Source organism: Cucurbita pepo, chromosome 2, assembly GCF_057944985.1.
Source record: "Cucurbita pepo subsp. pepo isolate OVF chromosome 2, ASM5794498v1, whole genome shotgun sequence".
Lineage (NCBI taxonomy): Eukaryota > Viridiplantae > Streptophyta > Magnoliopsida > Cucurbitales > Cucurbitaceae > Cucurbita > Cucurbita pepo.
The window spans coordinates 2186568-2210771 of record NC_141799.1 but is presented as its reverse complement, the minus strand read 5'-3'; the positions used below and the strand labels follow the sequence as shown (position 1 = coordinate 2210771).

Here is a 24204-nt window from a genome sequence, read left to right as displayed (position 1 = left end):
GAACTATACTCACGTTGATAATTTGTACAACGGGTAGGGCACACAGTGGATTATGTCTTACTTGTATCGTTTTTTGTTTTCTTTGTGGCGTCTATTACGATGGAGGTGAAGCCTTCTGAATGCAAAACGTTTTAATCGTGGGGGGTTTTATTCGACAAAATTTCTTTGTAAAATGTTTCTAAAATATAAATTGTTGAATTATTTTTTTCTTGATATAAATAAGGAGCAAGTTTTTGTATTCTCACCATCCTCTGCCTCCTACGCCGTCGTAGTTATTGCAGAAAGGCAAACCCATCAATGGCTTCATCACCAAACCCCCATGTTTTGGTCTTCCCTTTCATGTCTCACAGCCACACCTTCCCATTGATAGACGTCTCAATAGCTCTCTCTCGTCACCAAGCAAGAGTCACCATTGTCAAAGTCCCAGCTAACTCAAGCTTCATCTTTCCCAAAATCCAAACCATCCTTCTCATATCCCTCGTCGAGCTCCATTTCCCCGCCATTGACGACCTCCCCGAAGCTTGCCATTGTCAAAACCTGTCTGAAATTCCTTCTTTGCAGGTCTTCGTCTCTTTCCTCACTGCCACCACCCACCTCAAAAACCCCTTTCAACAGCTCCTCCAATCCATGGCGGATTCCGGCGACCTCCCTTTGTGCGTCATCACCGATTACTTCCTTGGTTGGAACGCCAGCATTTGCCAAGACTTCGGCGTTCCAAGATTGGTCTTCCATGCCACTGGCGTTGTGCCATTGCTCATCACCAAAGCCATATTGGCCAATGCTGATTACACGGCTTCTGCTTCCTCTATCTCTACTCTTATCCACCGGGTCCTCCCCAATTTGTCGTTTAATTTAACCGTCCCCGATATCCCTGACGTCAATTTGTGTCGCCGACAGCAACCCGCCAAATTCATAGCGGATGCAGGGGAGGCTGAATTGCTTAGTTGGGGGGTCATTGCCAATGGCTTTGTTGAGCTCGAAATCGACTTTATTTCGCTATTGGAGTCCTTTTACTCAAAAGGGGCGAAAGTTTGGTGTGTTGGTCCTACTTGTCTCCATGGACGAGAAAGCACCACCAATCATCACAAGGACGATAACTCTATTTCCTTGATGAAATGGCTCGACGGACGTGCGGCGGAGGCATCGGAGTCAGTGATCTATGCAGCATTCGGGTCACAGGCTGTGCTGACGGACGCCGAGATGGAGGCGATGGTGCTTGGATTGGAGGATTCCGGGTGCCCATTTGTGCTAGTCATTAGGTCGAACACTTGGTGTGCACCAAAAGGAATTGGATCAAAAGGGTTGATTGTGAGGGGGATAGTGGACCAAATCGGGATTCTATTCCACAGCGCGATCGGGGGGTTTCTGAGCCACTGCGGGTGGAACTCGATAATGGAGAGTTTGGCGGCGGTGCCGATTCTGGCGTGGCCAATGATGTCGGAGCCGAAGCTGAATGCGAAATACAAAATATATTTGGAAAAAAATTAATATTTTACTTATTTAAAAATAAAAAATAAATTGATAAAAAAAATGACGCAAACCCAAGCTATGATTTTGGGCTGGACTTAAATTGAAGCTGGGCTGGGCTGGGCTTGGACTGATATTTGGGCCACAAGCCCAATTATGCTGGCCCATGACTTCCTCGAGTTGAAAATAAGAATACGCCAAAATGTTGGGTTAATTTACTAATTTCGAAACTTTGGAGGAGTCCGATCTAAATCCGTCGGACATTTAACACACAACTCCGTAGTTTCCGAAAACCCAAGTGTATCTGAAACTTGAAGAGAGAAACCCGTCGGGCTGCTAGGGTTTTTCCTGTACGTTCATCGTCGTCTCCGATCTCTTCGTATGTCTTCTTGATTTTTTCTTTTTTCTTATGGTTTTTCATGATTGCTTCAAGTAGATTCTCATCTCGAAAGATTTATTGTTATCAAACACCCGGTAATTTTCCGGCGAATTGTTAACCCCGTGCCCAGGCTCGATTTTCTGTAGTTGAATTCGAGGAGCAGCCCTTATTTGGACGGCTTCTTTGGAGAAGTTCTGTTTGTTTCGTGTATTTTTAGGAGAATAATATGCGAATATGTGTATTGTATTGTCTGATTCTTCGTGTAACTGGCAGGTTACTTGGCAAAAAATGTCTCGTGTGTACGTTGGGAATTTGGACCCGAGGGTCTCTGAGCGCGAGCTGGAAGACGAATTTCGTGTATTTGGAGTTATTCGAAGGTATGGTATATTTAACTTTGTGGCCTACTGTTTTATTATTCTTCGTAGTTCGTAGAATCTACTACCGTTGGATTCTGAAGCAGATTTCTAACTCCTTCAACTGTTAAATGCCTTTTGTTAGACAAGATACTACGTGTAATTTGTTAAGTTCACTCTTGATATAAATTCTTACCAGCCACTCTACTTGGCTTGCGCACCCTTAATTTTATGTTTTCAAGACTTCCGAGCATTAAGTTGTTAAGTTTTCTTATTTATCTTCTTATTACCAACTTTTCGGCCGTGGCCGTTCATTCGAAAGTAAATGTCAAATAGTTTTGATTTTATTTCGGGCATCTTTGGACTTCATGGTTTACAGCTGCGAATTGAAGAAGTTTCTGTGTAAGGGAGCTGGAACTTATCTCCATGGAACAGGGGCAAGAGCCTTTATGTGTTGATAGATGTTTACACCATAGTCCTATAATGCAATGTACTTATTATTCATTAATTGGGTAGTTAGCTAGATTTAAGACCTGGACATTTAGTGTTTTTTTTTTTTTCAAGGTTCCACTAGGACAAGATTGTTTTATTATATCTGCATTTTGGTGGTAGCACTTAAGAATAGGAATTGATAACAGTAGAGTATTTATATTTTGACCGAGTGTTTGTTGACACTCCCTGATTCATAATCTGATGACCGTTGAGGATTAAGCTGTTCATAGGGGAAAAGGTCCCCACCTTCTTGGATGTTAGGCCGACTTATACATATTTTATTTATTTTAATCAGTTGGTTACCCAATTGCAAATGTTTTGTTTCAGTGTATGGGTTGCACGAAGACCCCCTGGTTATGCCTTTATAGATTTTGATGATCCCAGAGATGCACGGGATGCAATTCATGAATTAGATGGTATGTATGGGTTTTTCTGTTGTTTTGTATTGTTTTTTTATTGGTACGTGCCGTTGTATTTTGATGCAGTTTTTGTTGTTTGTCATTGGTGCTTTGTTTCAAACACATATCTTAACAATGATATTACATAATAGTTTATGCATAACTCGGTAACTGATTCGTTATGTGCTTCTTAAATCTAAGTGTACGAAGTTTAAGCTCATAATGCCTTTTAGTCTTCAGACAAGCTATTGTATCCACTATTGTTTTGTTGATCTTTATTCTTCAGTCTATTGTATATAAGCCAGTTTCTATTTTGTGATATGTTGATGGTTTGTCAGCTTTCCTTTTTCATACTTTGTGTTTGAGCTTGTTTAGTGATGCCGTGCTTATATTCCCTTGTTTAATGACCGTTAGTATCAGTAGAACTATTTTTGTTCAATGTGATTTTCATGTAAGGATGGATGATATTATTGAAGCTTTTGTTCGTGCATTTCCACTGAGCTGCTGTCACATTTTTGCATTTATGGTTTTTTGTTTGTGATTTATGATAACCATTGTCAATTCTGATTCAGGGAAGAATGGTTGGAGAGTTGAGCTTTCTCACAATTCTAGAGGTGGTGGTGGAGGTGGCCGAGGAGGGGGTCGTGGTCGTTCTGGGGGTTCTGATCTCAAATGCTATGAATGTGGTGAGCCAGGACATTTTGCTCGTGAATGTCGTTCACGTGGTGGTGGCGGGGGTGGTGCTGGAAGAAGACGTAGCCGCAGTCCACGGTACCGTCGGAGTCCAAGTTATGGTCGCAGGTTTGATCCTTGAATCTTGCAACTTATAGTTTTTATTGTATATTATTTTGAAATTTCTCACATTAGTTTTTTTTCCCAGTTGTCTGTATTTGGATTTTGTGAATAGTTCCCTTTGGTTTTGTTTATGTTCTTGGATGTTTGACATCATTAGTGTATTTTCAGGAGTTACAGTCCTCGTGGAAGATCTCCAAGACGCCGCAGCTTGTCACCTCGTGGGCGTAGCTATAGCAGATCACCTCCGTATCGTGGTAGAGAGGAGGTTCCTTATGCCAATGGGTGAGGCTGTCTGATATGTTTTGCTTTGTTACATTTAATTCCTTTTCCATGGATGTGCCTGCCTGGTCTGCGTGCTATAGCTGCAGCAGAAGCTGTTCTCTAAATTTAGGTTTTTTTTTTCTTTTGTTATTTTCAATCATCAAAGAAATTGTCTCTTATTTCTTGGATGCATGAAACTTGGTTTGGGTTGTTACTAAACTCAGGATTCTTTTTTCTATACTGTATTTTGGGTGTTTTCCCCCTTGGTTGCCCTTATGAATGTTAGATGTTTTAAGTTTGTTTTTCTTTGATTAGATCATCATGTTTAAGATCTTCATTATGCACCAATTTTGCAATAGGGGGTCTGCATGCTTGCTCAGAGATTCTTTTACTCAAAGCATTAACATGTTTTAATTATATTCACCGTTTCAATCTTGTGTAGAAATGGTGTAAAGGACCGCCGTCGGAGCAGGAGCTGAGGACTACAGACTTCTCAACCTGCCTTAGTTAAACACAGGATGTTTAGAGGATTACTCCGATTCTATGTGTTTTTAGTGCTTGGACTTCGTAACGGACCTTTTTAAAATCGGGCGACGCCCTCAGCCTCTACTTTTGAGTTTGGATAAGTCCTTTCTATCTTTAATTTGAATTGTTTTTTCCTTTATCCCTTCAGTATAGTCGTAGGAATCTATATACTAAAATATTTTCTGTTCGTATTTATTTTGATAATTTTATTGAGCGAATGTCTTGAAGGGCACTGCTAAAGATGTATGTTTTTTTCCTTGTTGAGGTGTTGTCTCGTCTCGTCTCGTTCTGCTTCACTGCTTTTCTGCTTCTGCCCTATCCTGGGATTTCGTTCTACACCCCCCACCTCTGGGATCTTCAATTTGAAAGGTTGTAGGTCCCAGCCGGCTACTACAAGTGTAGATGCTACTATTTGATTGAATCTCTGCGGTTGTGTTGCACGCTCTCATAATGTTTATGAGATTCCTTTTTTATAAACTTTGAGGCATGAGGAACGGCATCAAATGCTTCTGGCAGGTACATGAAATTGTTCTACAGAAGTTTGGGTTGGAATTCTTGTACAGAACATCAGGTTTTTAGGCATTCTTCAAAATACATTCTCTGCATAACATTTTCTCTTCATGGCATTCATATCATATTAGGAGGAGGATTGGTTTCCCATATCATTTTTTTTTTTTGGTGCAAATAATCATTTGAGTTTTGAGAATTATGGTTTTCTGTCAAGTGAGGATGATTAAGACTAGGAGTAAGTTTTATTTCATTTTTTATACATGTTGATTTTCTTCTCCCCTGATTGCAATTACTTGTATGGTGGGTCGGTTGCTGAGCGATGCTCTCTTGGCTATGTCTATTAAGTGAATTGTCTCAAGATGAGCAACTTCTTATCGACCGAGTTCTAGTGGGAGTTCTCTTCCGTGCCCCAAAGTGGTATTTTCCTGCCATGGTGAATGCCATATCGACTACCAATTTCCATGATTCTTTAGATATTGCAATCGTGTTCGAGTTCTGCACCCCTCGTTGAGACGATTTTGGATTAGTTCCCATCTGCTTGAAAGTACTTCCATCTCTCACACGGAGAAACATTAGTTCCTGTGGGTTGGCATCAGAACTCCCGTCAAATTCCCTTCCATCTATGCTAGGACGCTGCTGCTACCTCTGCTACATAAGCAGGCACGGTCTACGTAGCTAAGATCTGTAATTTGCTTTTCTTTATTCTTTTCCAAAGATTTTTTTTTTGCCAGGCTGGACCATTTGAGTTTATAGGTTTGTTAGCATATTTGAATAGCCATAGCTGGAAATGGTAATCACTTTGATGGCTACTGAGTCTTCCTTTCGATTGAAGAATCGTTTAACCGTATTTATAATTTGGAAGGGGTAGTGTATTTGAAGGTGCATGTTTCTACACGCGAAATGAGAAATGTATTTTATGAAATATTGATATTGATGTATTGCAATTTAAAACATGTTGGTATATTTAGTTATTAATTATCTTTAACAGCCATATTTGTCCTAGTTTTTTCACCTAAATTTTCTCTCTTTTTTCTACATTTTGCTCGCGTTCTTGTTAATTCTTGAAATCTATGCTCTCTGTAATGAATATGCCAATTAATCCATTCTAATTATGGATTGATGGATGTTGATTTCTGAGTACCATTACTAAAGGAATTGAAAACCATTGAATATTTGGAAGAATGATCTCAAAATCGTTGCTATAATTGTTCAAGTCTGGTTGATTCTCATTTCAAAATAGATTTTACTTTTTAAAATTATTTACTAAGAATATATGATAATGGATTTATTTTAAAATAATTTTCAGGACAGTGATGGGAGAAAATAATTGTACTAAAAAATTATAAAATAATGTCAAATAGTACTGTATTTTTCTCTTCCCTCAAATTTTTAAGTAAATCAAAATAATAAAAATAATTATAATAAAACGTGGGAATTTGTAAATTGTGGTACGGCCGTTGGTTGGTTGTCACATAGGAACTAAAAAATATAAAAACAATATTGTTACCAAACCAAATTAATGGATTAAAAAAATTTGAAAATATAAAGTAAATTTAAATTATTAAAATTATCACTCCTAGTGATAAAAAATAATTTTGTATTTTTTTTTCTCAAGCGGATTCGAAGCTGATGTAATAATTTACGCAATTAAAAAAAAAAAAAAAAAAAAAAAACCTTTCTTCCCGCCTGCAACTGGGCCCATCACGCTTCTTTCTGCTACTGAAGTCTTTGCATCCCAAGAGAGAAAAAAATTTGTAGCTGGCAATGAATGGATTCAATTTCAACCCAAATCTCTGTCATCTCTCGCTGCCATCATCTTTATGCCCAACACGTTCCTTCAAAGCCCTGTTTATCAATTCCATTTCGGACCCAGAAACAAGCACAAAAAATGGAGCTCACACCAGATCAGATCAATCAAAATATTTAATACCCAGTTCATTGTTAATAAAAAAAAAAACTGACCCCAAAATCTGAGCTGTTAGTTCTTCCATTTAACTCATAGTTTGTAGCGTTTTTTCTTTTTTGTTCTGCCAGCTTTTTTAGTGCGAAGTCAACCGCTAAAGACAATCCCCCCATCATTATTTCGCCACCATTTGGGCGCGTTCATTGCGGGATCCTCTCTCTTTTCCCTCAACACAATGTGAAGAATCTTTCCGTTATTTGGTAATGTGCACTGCAGAACGTTTCTGGTGCTCATTCATTCTCTCTCACTTTGCTTCTTCTTCAAGATTCTTTTAAACCCACTTCAAATTTTGAGGGATTCTTTTGTTTTCTCCACTTTCAGATGCTGAAATCGAGCCGGATCATGAATCCATTTGACTGAATGAACGAACAAACGAAACAAGCATGGAATTGAAGAAAGGGAAATTCGTGAGGTATCGACAGATTCTTCCATTTCTCTCGTTTTCTTCTCCATTTGTTCATCGTTTTGCTTGATTGATTTGCGTTTCTTTAGGTTTTACTCCAATGAGAAGAAGAATCTTGAGCTTCCATGGGAGAAAAACGATGGTAAGAGGCGTTTTGAGTTCGCATTACCAGTTTTCAAAATGGGGACTGCTCCATTAACGAATGCGGTTGGGGATAAAGGTAAAATTAGTTCAGATTTAGGGAGATTCAAGATTTTTGTGGAGAATAATGAGGCACAACAGAAGTGGATTCTTAACCCTGAAAGTGAAACGATTCTGAGATGGAATAGGGTTTTTCTGTTCTCTTGTTTGACAGCTCTTTTCGTTGATCCTCTTTTCTTCTACCTTCCATCAGTGATTCACCATAATAGATCGTCTTGTATGACTACTGATTTCAATTTGGGAATTGCTGTGACTGTTTTTCGCACTTTTGCCGATGTGTTCTATCTTTTTCATATGGTTTTGAAGTTCCGGATGGCTTATGTTTCACCTACTTCGAGAGTTTTTGGGAAAGGTGAACTTGTTACTGATCCAAAGAAGATTGCTAAACGTTACTTGAAGTCTGATTTCTGTATAGATCTGATTGCTTCTCTGCCTCTTCCTCAGGTATTTGCCTCATTTCCTTGGTTGTGTTCTTACTAACTTCATGTTTGAAAACTTAGCTTTGAAGTTTAGAGCCATTTCATACTTATTTTGATCATGTTCCTGCTTTTATGAGCCATAAAAGAACAGGATTAAGAATCCTTGAAAGTTTTGGCCCAGATTTGTTTGTGAGCTTGTGAGCTGTGGTTGAGCTGTTGCATTCGAAGCAATATTGAAATATTGTGAGATTCCGCGTCGGTTGGAGAGGAGAGGGGAACGAAACATTCTTTATAAGAGTGTGGAAAACTCTTCTAGTAGAGGCGTTTTAAAAACTTTTAGGGGAAACTTAAAAGGGAAAACCCAAAGATGACAATATCTACTGGTGGTGGGCCTGGACTATTACAAATGGTATCAGAGCCAGAAGACACTAGGCAGTGTGCCAGAGAGGACGTTGGGTCCTAAACAGGAGTGGACGCGGGGCAGTGTGCCAGCGAGAATGCTGGCCCCGAATGGGGGTGGATTTGTGAGATCCCATATCAGTTGGAGAGGAAGGGTGTGAAAACTTCTCCCTAACGATTGTGAGATCCCACGTCGATTGGAGAGAGGAACGAGTGTCAGCGAGGATGTTGGGCCTCGAAGGAGGGTAGATTGTGGATCCCACATCAGTTGGAGAGGGGAACAAAACATTTTTTATAAGGGTGTGGAAACCTTTTCCCAGCAGACGCATTTTAAAAACCTTGAGTAAAACCCAAAAGAGAAAGCCCAAAGAGGACAATATCAGCTAATGATGAACTTGGGTTGTTACAAATGGTATTAGAGCTCGACACAGAGCGGTGTGCCAGCAAGGACGCTGGGTCCCGAAGGAAGGTGGACAAGGGCGGTGTTCTAGCGAGAACGGTGGGCTTCGAAGAGGGTGGATTGTGAGATTCCACATCGATTTGGGAGGAGAACGAAGTATTTTTTATAAGGGTGTGGAAACCCTCCCTAGCAGACGCGTTTTAAAAACCTTGAGTGAAAACCCGAAAGAGAAAGCTCAAAGAGGACAATATTTACTTGTAGTGGGCTTGAGCTTTTCTTTTTGTATATCAACTGAGTTCATAGATGATGTTAAACGTGTGTTGATAGATGATGTTTAACCGTGTGTTGATAGTTTTCTAAAACTTGTGTTGTTGACAGATCATGATATGGTTTATAATGCCAGCAATTAGAAGCTCTCATGCAGACCATACAAACAATACTCTCGTGTTAATAGTTCTGCTTCAGTACATTCCAAGGTTTTACCTGATCTTCCCATTGAGTTCCCACATTATCAAAACTACTGGTGTTGTTACAAAGACTGCTTGGGCAGGAGCTGCTTATAACCTTGTATTGTATATGCTAGCTAGTCATGTACGTAACGAACCCGAGCGATCCTCGTTTTTACATTCTAAATCTATACTTCAAAACCAACCTGTTTCAAGTTTGTTCTTGTTCATATAGATCTTAGGAGCAGCATGGTACTTACTGTCTGTGGAGCGCCATGCCATGTGCTGGAAGTTCACCTGCAGAAGGGAATTCAGTCCTATGAAATGCCATCTCGACTATCTCGATTGCGGTACTCTAAATGATGTCGACCGTAGGATATGGGAAGTCAATACAACAGTATTTACCCAATGTTCTCCCGATGAAGATGTTGTTTTCAATTATGGGATATTTGCCAATGCAATCTCGAAAAACGTCATCTCGTTTGGGTTCGCTCAAAAGTACTTCTACTGTCTTTGGTGGGGCTTACAGAACTTGAGGTATATTTGTACGAAACTGTGGCTTTGCTTCTCGGAATGCTCTCTTCTCGACGTTTTAACGTGTTTCGTTCATGATTTTCTCAGTTCCTATGGTCAGGGTTTGGAGACAAGCACCTTCATAGGAGAGACTTCGTTTGCTATCCTCATTGCTATAATGGGTTTGGTCTTGTTTGCTCATTTGATTGGTAATATGCAGGTAAAGGAAGAAACCCATCAATGTTCTTGAAAAGTCATCATTTTTTCTTTGCTTGTTCCTCATAACTTCATAAACAAGTGCAGACTTATTTGCAATCCATCACTGTGAGACTGGAGGAGTGGCGGGTGAAGCGGCGAGACACGGAGGAGTGGATGAATCATCGGCAGCTCCCCGAAGATTTACAAGAACGTGTGCGGAGATTTGTTCAGTATAAGTGGCTTGCAACGAGAGGAGTTGACGAAGAATCCATCTTACAAGCCCTTCCAACCGATCTTCGTCGAGATATTCAGCGTCACTTGTGCCTCGACCTTGTTCGACGCGTAAGTTTTCTTTGAGTTGTTACGAACTAAATTCAAGGACTTGACCTCTTGTTTTCCAAACTTTCAGGTTCCTTTCTTTGCACAAATGGACGATCAGCTTCTCGACGCAATCTGCGAGCGATTAGCGTCGTCTTTATGTACGCAAGGCACGTTCATTGTTCGGGAAGGAGATCCTGTTACTGAGATGTTCTTCATCATCCGAGGCATGCTCGAGAGTTCCACGACAGATGGAGGAAGATCAGGTTTCTTCAATTCAATAACATTGAGACCTGGAGATTTTTGTGGAGAAGAGCTTCTCGCTTGGGCATTGCTACCAAAATCATCAATCAGCTTGCCATCTTCTACTAGAACTGTTAGAGCAATCACTGAAGTAGAAGCCTTTGCTCTACGAGCCGAGGATCTCAAATTCGTAGCAAACCAATTTCGACGTCTCCATAGCAAGAAGCTTCAACACACGTTTCGGTTTTACTCGTATCACTGGAGAACATGGGCTGCTTGCTTCATTCAAGCAGCATGGCGTCGGTTCAAGAGGAGAATCATAGCAAAGACGCTCAGTATTCAGGAGTCTTTTTCGTTGAATCCCAAAAAGCCAATGGCCGATGAAGCCGAGCTAGAAGAGGAAGAACATAATCCACGATCTAATTATTCTCAAGCAAAACAAAACCTCGGCGTCACGATATTGGCGTCGAGGTTTGCTGCAAACACACGTAGAGGAGCACAAAAGCTTAAGGATGTTAACTTAATGAAGCTGAGAAAGCCTGACGAGCCAGACTTTTCTGAAGAACCAGATGATTAACTTGTTGAAAAGCTGTACTATAATAAGAATCTCACTTGTATATTATTATCATTACCTTTCATTCTTTCATTTCTTTCTACTTTGTTTGAACTCAAGCAATTGCCGTTCTCAAACACTCTTCACTGTAATTTCATCAGCTAAAGAAACCAAGAACATGCTTGTTCGATAGCGTGTTCTTAAAGGGTGTTTTGCCTCTAAAGTAAATATTGTTTTTTTAAAGCTCGAGGTTGTAACAGTCTAAGCCCCCTGTTAGTAGATATTGTTCTCTTTGGGTTTTCTCTTCCGACTTCTCCTCAAGGTTTTAAAACACGTCTATTAGGGAGAGGTTTTCACAACCGTATAAAAAATGCTTCGTTCCCTCGCTAACCAATATAGGATCTCAAAGTGGCGCACTAAAATGCAATGGGTTTGGACCCAAGATGCTAAAAAAGGGCGAGTTTCTTTTACGAGGCACACAATGGAAACATGCAAATAGATTTTTCATATACGAAGAATGTCAAAATCTAAACTATTTCATTACCTCATGAAAGATGCCATGAACATAAGCAAAGAGGTCGAGAAGTCGTAACAGCCCAAGTCCACTACTAGTAAATATTAACCACTTTGGCTCTTTACGTATCGCCCTCGTCTCACAGTTTTAAAACACGTCTGTTAGAGAGAGGTTTCCACACCCTTATAAGGAATGCTTAGTTCCCCTCCTCAACTAACGTGGGATCTCACAAAAGCATTCTTTAGCTAGTCAAGAATACTTCTAGAATACTAAAATGTTACTACGAGACAGTTTCGCACCACAAAGAGGAGCCTAGAGGAGTTCAACCACGGGTAGGGAAAACAGCCGCCCCGCCACAGCAGGAGGGTTGGTTCCTCTATCATGGCCGAGTTGAAACGTAAGAGCATTTCCCTAGGTAGCATTTGATACCCATATCTTAGAAAGAGAGATAATCCTAGAGGAAGCTAAAACCTGGCCTACTGAAAACCAAAACTTCTCACCATGAAAATCCAGACTATGTCCAACTTGGCCAACTTGAAAACGTGCAAGAGACGTGGGTCATGCCACATTTCGCCAAATCATAGCTTTATGATCGATAGAGGTTGACAAAGCTAAAGACAAAGCTTTAATAAAAAAGGGCCATACATGACCAGTCAAGAAAAGAATGGCCAAATTTATCATTAAATCATGCCACCAACCGGTGGCAATAGCAGTAGCCACCACTATCCACAAACACAACCAAAAAAGAAACAAGGAATCAGCATATGCCCACAACAGATCCTGGCCCCCCAAACCCTTCTTCTAATAAGGATTGAAAAGGCATCTAAGCCACCCAAAACATTCAACCAGTTTCTAATCTACTTTGCCTGCCGACACTACCTTTCTACTTTGCAGCACAAGTAAATTGTGGAAGAAAACAAGATATGATATATAAATTAGATTGGATAAACAGTACATTTACAGAGAAGTTGATGTCTTACATGTTCCGAAAACCAGAAAGCTACAACAACGGCAGCTCGATTCGGGTCCGGTGCATGACGAGGCCTTCGAAAAGCCAGAACTACACACAAGAAAAAATCAATGGAGGCTGTAGAACTTATTTGCATAATAAACACTAAACTGCTGGAAAAAGCTTATGAATGATTACAATAACAGATGCTGTATGAGTATGACGAAGAACTTCGATATCGATTGTGTTATTGAATTTGAGGTCGGATTCAGCATTGTTGAGTACTGATTCCTCCGTGGGACGAATTATACTGCACGAACAGAACTTGCTGCTACACAGCACAAGAAAATGATGTTTATCCACCTTGATCCATTGGTGTGTGTGGTTAGCTCATTTGCTCTCCAATTAGATCAAGGCCTACAAGGAGGAAGGTCACACCTTGGAACATCAAGAAGTAGAAGTGGACTCCTTGTGCAGCCAAGAGACTCCTGAGTGAAGCTAAAAGTAAAAGAAACGCGAGCGCTAGCTCTTTCCGATATATCTTGTTAACTTTTTTGACAGGTGCAGCAATTACTTTTTCGCATTCCTTTAAGTGGCTCAACTCAGAAAGCTCGCTCTCAGAAGCGCCTCTATAGATCGACGCTTGATTCATTATCTTCGAGTCCCTTTCAGCAGTAGCCAGTAAGTCGGATTCGGAGGACCGGCCAGCTTTTTTAGTCACAATCCACTCATAAGAGCTACCGAGCTGGAATAAGCCAGATACCATGGCATTGAATTTGGTGACAGACATAGTGTTCTCGAAAAGAAGGTAGGGGATGATAAAAGGAAAAGATTTTGGGGATGGAAGGATGTTGAGTAAGGACATGAAGACGGGCACGTAGCAGACTACCCATAGAGGAAGCTCGGCTTCGGGTACGAACATGGTTAGAGGAAGAATTATGCAGAACAACGTGAAGGAATAGAAGGGAAGGATGAGCTTCCTTAATAGAAAGAAAATCAGTATCAAATTTGCCTTTTTCCATGCTGCTATCTGTATTATAAAAAGATATGAGGATCATCTCTTCGGTGTAACGCAACGGCAAGGCAGCTAATAGCTTAAATAACAGAATCCGAACACGAGACAATACCTTAGAACTTATGATTGCTGGAAGACACAACCTGAATAGTTGCATAGGACCGGAATGCCAACGATGTTGCTGCTTCCTATATGCTTCATACGACTCGGGAACTTCGCAAAGAACCTGAATTTTACGTTGAAAAGTTTTAAAGGTTTAGATTAAATGAAAACACACACATTCAACAGTGAAGTTAGGTTCGAGTTGTTATCCAACAGGATGGATACTTAGACAAGTCAAGCTGACATCATAGTTTCTTCAAGTTAACGAAGTGACAGATTCGGTTACCTTAACGTCGTTTAGAAATACAAATTTCCAGCCGTTAAGATGGGCTCTCACGGCTATATCCATATCCTCTACTGTTGTTCTTTCGAGCCATCCTCCAGACTCCTCGAGGGCTTTAATTCTCCAAACACCAGCAGTGCCATTGAAACCAAAGAAATTAAGAAACACTCCATTAACCTGCTGTTCTACCTCAAAATGGAAACACAAGTTAATGTTCTGAAGACGTGTCAGCAAGTTTTCGTCCTTGTTCACAAAAGACCATCTGGCCTGAACCAAACCAAGCTCCGGGTTATCCTACACGAAAACGACACAAACAGGAAAGTTAACAAAAATTACAATCGACAAAGATCTGGGGGAAAAAAACATTCGGGTTTCGTTGTTCCACCTTGAAATGAGGGACTGTGAGTTTAAGAAAATCTGGATTTGGTTGAAAGTCAGCATCAAAAATTGCTACAAATTCATAGTCTCTAACATAGTCACAACTCATTGCAGACTTGAGATTCCCAGCTTTATATCCTGTTCTTATTAATCGATGGTGATAGATTATGTTCACTCCCTTTTGGCTCCATTTAGCAACCTCTGCCTTAATTAGCACTTGAATGTTCTCATCATAAGAATCATCAAGAACTTGAATTAGTAAACGGTCCCTTGGCCAATCGATCTGACAGACTGCAGAGATAGACTGCTCGTAAACCTGCACGAAATCGTCGTAAAGCCATTTATATTCGGAATCTAACATAATCTTGATAGACTGCTCATCAAGAACTTGTTTTCAATGGCTGTTTAATGCCTAAGTTATTCAAATATCCACACTCCCCTTCTTTCCTAGATCATCAAAACTCCTAAAAGCTAATCAATTATGAACTATAATTAACTCAGATTCATCACATACATAGAAAAGAACGGGGTAAATAGATCGAAAAGTGTACCTCGCGCTCGTTGCACATGGGAATTTGAACAAGAACCATTGGATACTTGTGTCCACCTCCCTCCACATCATCCAACCTGAAGGGATCCCCTTGAATCTTGGGTTCAATTCTTTTGCACTTTATCCACAAGCAACCAAAACAAAGGATCATACGATCCACTGATTGGATAAGGAACAAAACAATGCAAAATTTAGAGAGTGTTTGAATGAGAGGAGCAATGTAGTCTGCTCTAAAAGTTAACCAAGCAACATAGAGTGAATGAAGCAATCCTTGCAAATCAGAAGCCTGAGGAATGTGGAGATTAGGATTCTGAAAATAATGCCAGCCTCTGAAATAAGCAAGCATTTCAAAAGCAAGAATCGCCATGGAAGTCACTAAGAAAGCTCTAATAACTCCAAATAGTAACCTTCCTCTTCCCAACTTCCCGCCTTCAATGGCGACTCCTTGCCTGTAGATCAGCCTCTTCTTGATTGTTCCCAATAAGGCCCAGAGGACTGTAACAAGCCAAGTAATGCAACCGACAGCTCGATTGGCCTTTAAAAGAAGAACCCATGTGACTTGTTTAGCATTTTTGCCTCTACTTTTTTCCACCGGCCGGAATGCGGCGTCAGGACCGTCGATCTCCACGACGGAGAAGTTGGGTTTCTCCATCGTCACAACCACCGGAGTTCCCTTTTGAGAGTCCTTCTCCGTTCCCCACCAACACAAAAACCCCAATCTCGGTGCCATTTCCAAAACACACTTCAAAAACAAACAAACAAACCCAGATTTCCAAAACGAAAAAGACGAATCAAACGATCACGGCCGACGAAAATTAGTTCCAACTCAAACCCATTTCAAAAAATCAAAAACCCAACAAAACCCACAAGAAAAAACTTCAATCAAAGACTATTCCATTACACACAGAATCAAATCAATGCAGCAGAGAAGAAGAAGAAGAAGAAGAACAAAAACAAGAGAGTGAGAAGCTCTTTAGTAATCGATTGAGCGCTCTAAAACAAACCAACATGGGGAAAAAACCACATTATGAGGAAAGGTATCTGCAGCTTCATGTGGGGTAATGGTCACGTAATGGAAACAGGGAGAGCCCTTTTTTTAACAGCTCGAAAGTTCTTTCTGAGTGAAGACGTGTTGCTTAGCTAAGCGAAACAGTGGAGAAGATGAAGAAAATTGACCGAATGAAGACGAAATTTCGTCAAGAATTGACCAATTTTGGGCAGTTGAATTGGTAGGACTGTGAGTGAGAAGAGGCATCATCATTGGATCGCTGAGCATATTAAATTGGGAGAAACAAAAGCGATTTCCACGCTACCTTCTTCTTCTTCTTTTGTTCTCTGATTTACGGAACGTGAAGAACCCAACTGTCAAAAAGAAGGCATCGCTTGTTCATCCATCGTCCAGATGGATTGGATCATGGCGGCGACTCTGTTCTCTCTCTCTCTCTTCCACCGCACTTTATTTACCCGCGTCACACGCTCCCAAAATATTTAATCATTGGTGTAAAAATTAGGTTAAATTAGAAGGTCTCTCAACTTTTGTCTAATTAATTTCTACCTTAAAAAAATTTATTTTATAAAAATTTTAAAAATATTTAATAAATTCATAAAAGGTGAAATTTTAGATTATTAAATTTTAAAAATTATAATAATTAAAATTAAAATTTATTTGTTTTGTACATTTAAAAACTAACAAATATATTAGATAAAAATTAAAATATTTAGAATTAAATTTTAAGTTAGTACATGGTGTGGAGAACTCTCTCTAGCCTACGTGTTTTAAAATTGTGAGGTTGATGGCAATACATAACGGGTCAAAGCGGATAATATCTGCTAGGAATATGCTTGAGTTGTTACAAATGGTATCATATCCAGACACTAGGCGGTGTTCCAACGAGGACACTGGGCCTCCAAGGAGGTGGATTATGAGATTCCATATTGGTTGGAGAATGAAACGAAGCATTCTGTATCAGGGTGTGGAAACATCTCCCTACCATATAAGTCTTAAAATCGTAAGGTTGACAGTGATACGTAACGCGTCAAAGCGGATAATATCTACTAACAAAGGGTTTAAGCTGCTACACGAATATACAAAATTATGAACTAAATTTGTAATTTAACTTAAATAATAAATTAAACTTCTATTTTCGACCAGATATTTTATAATGTCAATTTAAATATAGTTTAACTTACGTATATACGTGACCAAAAGGACAAAAAAAAAACTCGAGCCTAAAAAAAATGGATAAATCTCTATATTTCTTTTTTCGTGTTTTATAATTGGTCAGAGTTTAAAATTGTTTGACCTAGAAAGTGACTGTGTTACCGTAGAGAATATTTGTGTTACCGTAGAGAATCTTAAGGAATATTCTTTCCTATGGTAAGTTATAAATGTTAAAGTACGAAAATAATTATGATATATTTTATAATATAGGTTACAGTTAAGCATACCGACATCTAGCTTACAACCATGAAGGGTCTTTTTGTCTTTTCACTTTTTAAAAAAATTAAAACTTTTATATATATATATAGATTATACCATGATTAAAAAATTTTATAGCCACGTGTATGAGATCTTACAATCCAAACTTAAATGTGAAAACCCTATTCGGAGACAGTTGAAAAAATTTGGGTTCAAACGAACGCGATTGAGACATTCATATATACATAGAGGGCATGTATTATCTGTGAATTGGGTTCGAGCAATATTGTCCAAAATTGATAGGTAAATACTCTCTTATCGATCTATCTGCCTCATTTGATGCTCTAAAATATTTATCTACCATTTTCGGGTGGTATTCATGTTTTCCCCTTTTTTCATATCATATTATCGTAACTATTGTTATGCGAAGAAGACACGTAATAATTATTATAGGTAGAAAATTCAAAGATCTAAGAAAAACCATTACAAAAACGAATAAAGTCATACAAAATTTATAAACGTTTCCTTAGCTCAGCCCTCCTCTACGATGCCTATTGAAGCTATTTAAAGTGACATGCTAAAGTACTACAAAATAAAAATAAATAAATTTTGTTATAGAAGATTATTTTTTTCAAAATTATTGGAAATAGTTAATTATAATTTAAAAAAAATTAAAAATATTTATAAAATGGTTGGTAGATCTAAATTAAAAAATAAATTATTTAACTTAATTTAGAATAATTCCAATATGAATTTATAATTGAATTCATCTATAGGCCCCAAGAGGCAATAAAGATTTAAGAAAAGAATGTATTTTCAAAATAAGAATAAATTTTGTTTGGAACTGAGATTGATACGTTTGTTCATGTGACCAAGGCCATGACAAGTTTCTTTCTCGTGTTTTTTTTGGGTGAATATAAAAATAATTTCTTCAAATAGGTGACCACCTACAAATTTAATGTTTAAAATTATTATAATTCATAACCCGACCCAGGGCTATCCAACCCATATAACTCGATAATGTGATCGAGGACTGTCTAACCAAACCATATATATTTTTTTTCGATTTGAGTTGGGATGAATTTTTTGAAAGCCGATAATTTGATTTAGTTTGTGGGTTGACTTTTTTTTTTATCGGGTCAACTCTACTAACCTGGAAATAAGGTTATAATTCAACCCAAAATATTAATTTTTTTTATTAATATAATATTTATTACGGATAATATAATTTTTTTCTTAATAATAATAATAATAAAAAAGAATAATTGGATGCTCACCCATGTGAAATTTTTAATTGGTTAACCAATGAGATAAATTATTTTAAAATTTACATTTATTTTATTTTTCTAACAAATTAATAATAATTTTGAGTATTTAATAAGCAATTTTATATATTAAAAAAAATATAGAAAACAGATTTTTTAAAAATATATTGAGAGATTTAAGAACGAAAATGAATAATTAAAATGAGATTTAATTCATAATTGAACGAGTCAAAATATTATTTATGATAAATAATAGTTTTTATTTTATTTGTAGTTAGTAAATAATAATAATAGGTGGGGGCAATATCGGGCTAGCAGGAAAAAATGACGCACATGGTAGTACTACAAAGCACGTGCTTTTGGGGGCGTATTGAAGACGAACGTCCCCAACAAGGCCACATGACTCTCATCGCATAAGGGTTGCCCAAAACGAGTGGCCTTGTTTAGGGCAATTAGCAGATATCTTGCTAGAAGTGGGACCCTTCTCTTTCAAATTGTAATTGGACAAAAATACCCTTCATGAGATTTACACTTTAATCCACATAAAAGGCCAAAATAATTAATTTTTAGTTTAATTGTAATGCAAATTTAACTACTAAAATATATTTGATTATTTAATACGATACAATTACATATGCTTATATTTATTTTTATTTTATTTAATTTCATAATTATTTTTTAATTATTTATTCTTTAACGACTTTTAAAAATAATAAATAGTAACATGTTGTGTTGATCCAAATTAATTGTTACTATAGCGACATTGCATATTTACACATCGTGCACAATATCTTACCAATTTGAGATATTTGATTAAGTCAAATTTTACCGATGGTACCATTTGGAATTAGTGATTTAGCTTTTCTTGAACGGAATGCTCAAAGATTAATACAATTATATTATTTTTTGATTTTTTTTGAAAATTTTGAAATTATAAAAAGAAATTTTAAATACTAACTTTATAATTTATTTTTATGGTTGATTTGGTAGGACGAAATTAGGTTAAAAATGTAACAACAATAAGCTCTCTAACTTATGATAAAAAAAATACACATCAAGTAAAAAATGTCTAATATGGTTTGTATCGTATCTGTCAACAAATTTAAGCTAGGGACCCAAGCCACATGTGATGGTATATTTTTAAAATCTTCCATAATTAATGTTATTTATCACTTTTTTTTTTGTTGACTTATCCATAAAAAAAAGAAAAAAAAAACCCATAAAAATTGATTAATATTTCCATAAATATGTAGCAACAGACGTCAATATCTTAATTTAAATATTATGCCTAGAATTCATTACTTATATCTAAACTAATTTATAAAAAAAAAAAAAAGGATATTCAAATTATTTTAAGGAACATTTTCCAATATAATTGAGTCAGCCAAGTGTATTCAAATATACTACAGAAACCAATCTAAAAAAGCAACTGTCGTTGCATATCTGTCAATCAGCTCAGAAGAACATTCTTGCCCATTGATAATGACCTAATAACGGTGAAATTTCCGATCTGAAATCCAGCAGCTTCTGTAAACAGAAAAGGGCTGGCATGTTATACAGGATTACTCCTAGTAATAAACTGAACAGTTTCTTTTCACTTTGTTGTGGCCCTAGTACTCAAAGAAGAGTGGTAATTCGTACTTCTTTGCTTCCTATAAGAAGTATAAACGTCATCATATTGACTATCCTCATTCGGATTGGCGGTAGCCCCTAGTCCTAACCTTCCCGAGCCTTTTCGATCTACACTTCCATCGGCATACGCACCTGTCTCTGGGTCAACCTGAAGGTTGGGAGGAGGAGGAATGCAAGCTCCACCCTTACGTACTGCTGGTTCTCTCTCGTATTCGTAATCGTCGTCTTTGGAATCGGAGCTCATTGGTCCTTCTGAGGGATTAACCTCTCCAATCTCTTTGAAGAACTTGGACACTTTCTCAAGAACTTCAGAGGGAGATATATTGGGTGGAGGAATAATAGTTGGAATATCCAAAGGGCTCATGGGAGAGTATGGGACTCCACTTCCAATCTGCATTTTTCTCACCATTCCAGGAATAAGACCAGGAGGGAACAAAGGATAAGGAGGCAATTTTTCACCCACAGCAGCAGGCTGTGGTGGCATTGATTGGGCATTGGGATGTTGGTTTGGTGGTTGAACAGAAGTTGGCAAGGGAATGGAGTTTACGAAAGCAGCAGTTGGTAGAAATTGCTGCGGCGTTACAGGTCTTGGCAGCACTTGGCCCGAGACGACAGCCTTATCAGGGTGCTCTTGATCGGGAAAACTCGGAATGGTGCCTTGCCTGTCAGGTTGCCATTGGTGCATGGCATGGTTATTTGTATGCTGTGTTAATCCTGCATGGCATCAAAAAGTTTAACAAAGATTATTCCATCACTATAGCAGTCTGCAAATGAGAACGACATGAATGCATAGAAAATAAAAGAGAAGGGACTACCAGCAGCTGAATCAACTGAAGAGGGCAGCTCTTTTGAATGCCCTGGCAAAGTTTTAGTTGGTATTCCATTAATCATTACACCCTCAAGTGTTTTAATAGTATCTTGATCATAAATCTCTTTGGACGCCCAGAACTGTACCAACTTCTGTAATTTCAAAGGGCTTTCCTCCTTGATTTGAGGGTTGTGATATACTCTTGCAAGCATGGAACCTACAACTGGTTTAAAAGCTAGAGCTTCGTTGTCAAGGTCATTTTTATTGTTTCTTCGCATCATGCTGCAAAATTAGGACGAAAGATTAATGGAGAAGAAGTTCATACACCTCGAATAACTATGTCGTAGTACTGCTATCAGATTAGTTAGTCGACCCGAAGTAATATATTGAATAGAACTTCTATCAGAACCAAAAATTCTACAACTGAATGTGTGCATGATACAAATAATTAACAACAAACATTCTATTCCTAGTCCTTGAAGACATTCATTAATATTAAACTCAGTCATTCAAGAACCATTGCAGTGGAAAAACATGGCAAAGTGAGTATATCTAAGGAGCAAGACAAGAGAGAACATCCCTCATGTAAAAGCCCAAGCTCACCGCTAGCAGATATTGTTCGCTTTGTCTCGTTACGTATCGCCGTCAGCCTCACAATTTTAAAACGTGTTTGATATGGAGAGGTTTCCACACCCTTATAAGGAATGCTTCGTTCCCTTTTCCAACTGATGTGGGATATCACAATCCACCCCCCTTGGGGGCCAGCATTCTTGCTAGCACACCGCCCGGTGACTGGCTCTATACCATTTGTAACAGCCCAAGCTCACCACTAACAGATATTGTCCACTTTGGCCCGTTACGTATCGCCATCAGCCTCACGGTTTTAAAACGCGTCTGATAGGAATTGGTTTCCAGACCCTTATAAGGAATGCTTCATTTCCCTCTCCAACCGACGTGGGGATCTCATAACTCACTTAATGAACTATTAGTTTAGACAAGTTTATTTTTTATTTTTTATTTTTTATTTTTATTTTTATATAGAAAAGTACATGGTATTCAACAACAATCATTAACTGCAGCATGCTAATGACACTAAACCAATAAACTATAAATTCCAAATACCAATAACGGAAGCAGTCATGTGATAGTGTACCTCTCAAAAAGAATGTCATTGACAAGGTATATAATATGAAGTTGCTTCTCGGAATCATCAATGTTAAATATCATATCTCTAAGTGCCTCAGCCATAGCTGGAGCAAAAGGAGACCGCTGCATGAACCAAGTTTTAGCACTTTTAATCGATTCTTTAGAACCAGTGAGATTACTAAGCACATTGTTTAGCTCCAAAGCAACATCAGAAGGGAGAGGTCCAGAAAGCCCTTTAAAAGATTTTGAAGGTTGATCATAGTCTGATCGACCAGGCACACCAAAAGCCTGTTGATGGTGCTGTTGCTCATAGAAAGAAGCAAAAGGAGTTTGATGCATTTGAGGAACCCCAATTATCGATGCAGAAGCATTCAATGGAGGAGCATTAAGAGGAGATGGACTTGTCATAGGATTTGGAAGAGGGTGCAACGTGGGCATAGATGAAGATGAAAAGGGAGAATTGAAGGGTGAAAGATGTGGGCGAGTCATTAGCCAAAGCTTATAACGATAGTAACTCTGCCCCTCCCCACCAAAGAGGAAGCCATATGCTGGATTATCCTGTTGCTTTTCACGTATCATAGATTCAAATTCAGGGCCATTCTTTATGATATACTCCACAAGTTTATCAATCCGTTTTTTGAGCTCGGGGTCCGAAGGAGGTGGAACTGATGGTGGAGGAGCAGAATCATAGGGAACATGGAAAGCTGATGGACCCATTGGAGGAGGTAAGTGAGGAGCAAAAGCTGGTGGTGGCTGCTGCTGCTGCTGCTGCTGCTGTTGAAGATGAAGAAGGTGAGGAAGAGGCGGATGGTGTGGGTGGAGTGGTGGTTGCTGCTGCATAGGGTGGTGGTAAGGGAACTGTTGCATAGCAGGATGTGGCGGTAGGAAAGGAGGACCTGGAACAGATGGAGGAAATTGTTGATGTTGGCCATGAAATCCGAACGGCTGCTGTTGTTGCAGATTATTTGCCTGTCTCTGCTGCTGGGCATAAGCCAGAGCAGAAGCAGCTGCATAATCTTGAGACTGTCGATCCATTAGCTATCCAGAATTCTAAAAGAACTATCAACTGGATAAAAATCTCGATAAAATCTTCGATCTACAGGCACAAATATGACAAAGAAACAGATCATTAATCATCCTCCAAACAATCAGCAACTAAAATCATGTCACACCACATTCATATCATCGGCCAAGTCCAAATCGAAAGTAAGTATCAACCAACTACATTTCACTCAATCCTGAAAGTTCTGAACTAAAATCCTCGAAAAACATGTCAGCGAACAAAAACATACATAAACCGCTGAACTTCCAGTACTTTCCCACGGCTTTTACAGAACAATGTGAACCAAAAAACAACCAGAAAACAATTTATCTTTATCATCATAATCTCAGCAACTCCTCACCGCCAGTAAAATTAAAAAATGTTCAAGTGCTAGAACATACCTACAACATCAGCGTCGTCTTTCAATCCAGCCTCCGAGCAGGCTTCACACTCTTTCTTGGTCTTTCCTTCCTTCTCTCTCTCCGTTCTTGCAATTTCACGATGGCTCCGGCGAGGTCAATCGTCGGTCGCCGCTGTAATCTCCGGTCTACTAAACGGATCCTTAGGGCTACAAGCGAACCTGCAATAAACGCATTCGTCGTGTCCGGAGTCCGGAATGGAACCGGGGAAATTATATTAATTTCTTGAATCTTGATTACCTTTTTCATGTTTCAATATTTAATTAAAATTAACATATTTTTTCAGAACAAGTTAATTACGAAAACATTACTTAGCAAATACTCTTGTTAGTATTTAAATTTAAATTAGGATGAGTTAATTATGAAAATTAGTAAGATAATTAATTATTTATTTATTTTGAAAATAGTAAAATAAGAACGATAGATGTCCACAGAGTGGGTCGGGA

At 38.5% G+C, this 24204-nt stretch overlaps 5 protein-coding genes across 10 annotated transcripts; 3 read left to right on the top strand and 2 right to left on the bottom strand.

Annotated features, from left to right (window-relative positions):
- Nucleotides 1-41: 41 nt before the first annotated feature.
- Nucleotides 42-1542, top strand: LOC111787627 (UDP-glycosyltransferase 73B4-like). The gene has a single exon (XM_023667644.2). It carries the CDS (start codon nucleotides 298-300, stop codon nucleotides 1486-1488), a length of 1191 nt encoding a protein of 396 aa, XP_023523412.2. The 5' UTR covers nucleotides 42-297; the 3' UTR covers nucleotides 1489-1542.
- Nucleotides 1543-1692: 150 nt separating this feature from the next.
- LOC111788299 (serine/arginine-rich splicing factor RSZ22A-like) lies at nucleotides 1693-5989 on the top strand. 2 transcript variants are annotated; one of them, XM_023668625.2, is made up of 6 exons: nucleotides 1693-1817; nucleotides 2120-2223; nucleotides 3019-3107; nucleotides 3662-3890; nucleotides 4053-4166; nucleotides 4588-5989. In XM_023668625.2, the coding sequence occupies exons 2-6, from the start codon at nucleotides 2135-2137 to the stop codon at nucleotides 4622-4624; spliced, it is 558 nt and encodes a 185-aa protein (XP_023524393.2). In that variant the 5' UTR covers nucleotides 1693-1817; nucleotides 2120-2134; the 3' UTR covers nucleotides 4625-5989. The 2 variants fall into 2 exon arrangements, with proteins under 2 accessions (XP_023524393.2, XP_023524392.2); XM_023668624.2 differs by having other exon boundaries at nucleotides 1693-1846.
- A 922-nt stretch (nucleotides 5990-6911) lies between these two features.
- CNGC14 (cyclic nucleotide-gated channel 14) lies at nucleotides 6912-11538 on the top strand. Of its 5 annotated transcripts, none has more exons than XM_087121257.1 (9): nucleotides 6914-7343; nucleotides 7465-7555; nucleotides 7636-7688; nucleotides 8054-8191; nucleotides 9344-9556; nucleotides 9647-9948; nucleotides 10033-10144; nucleotides 10228-10464; nucleotides 10532-11538. In XM_087121257.1, exons 3-9 carry the CDS (start codon nucleotides 7647-7649, stop codon nucleotides 11258-11260), a joined length of 1773 nt encoding a protein of 590 aa, XP_086977383.1. In that variant the 5' UTR covers nucleotides 6914-7343; nucleotides 7465-7555; nucleotides 7636-7646; the 3' UTR covers nucleotides 11261-11538. The 5 variants fall into 5 exon arrangements, with proteins under 5 accessions (XP_086977382.1, XP_086977383.1, XP_086977385.1 ...); XM_087121259.1 differs by having other exon boundaries at nucleotides 7636-7766; XM_023668321.2 differs by having other exon boundaries at nucleotides 7323-7369.
- Nucleotides 11539-12654: 1116 nt separating this feature from the next.
- On the bottom strand, nucleotides 12655-16483 carry LOC111788119 (putative xyloglucan glycosyltransferase 5). The gene is made up of 5 exons (XM_023668327.2): nucleotides 15029-16483; nucleotides 14485-14793; nucleotides 14103-14393; nucleotides 13827-13940; nucleotides 12655-13729 (listed from the first exon to the last, which is right to left on the bottom strand). Exons 1-5 carry the CDS (start codon nucleotides 15755-15757, stop codon nucleotides 13085-13087), a joined length of 2088 nt encoding a protein of 695 aa, XP_023524095.2. The 5' UTR covers nucleotides 15758-16483; the 3' UTR covers nucleotides 12655-13084.
- Nucleotides 16484-20058: 3575 nt separating this feature from the next.
- Nucleotides 20059-23977, bottom strand: LOC111788123 (SUPPRESSOR-OF-WHITE-APRICOT/SURP RNA-binding domain containing protein 1). The gene is made up of 4 exons (XM_023668332.2): nucleotides 23741-23977; nucleotides 22305-23393; nucleotides 21159-21433; nucleotides 20059-21057 (listed from the first exon to the last, which is right to left on the bottom strand). Exons 2-4 carry the CDS (start codon nucleotides 23330-23332, stop codon nucleotides 20306-20308), a joined length of 2055 nt encoding a protein of 684 aa, XP_023524100.2. The 5' UTR covers nucleotides 23333-23393; nucleotides 23741-23977; the 3' UTR covers nucleotides 20059-20305.
- Between the last annotated feature and the right edge of the window lie 227 nt (nucleotides 23978-24204).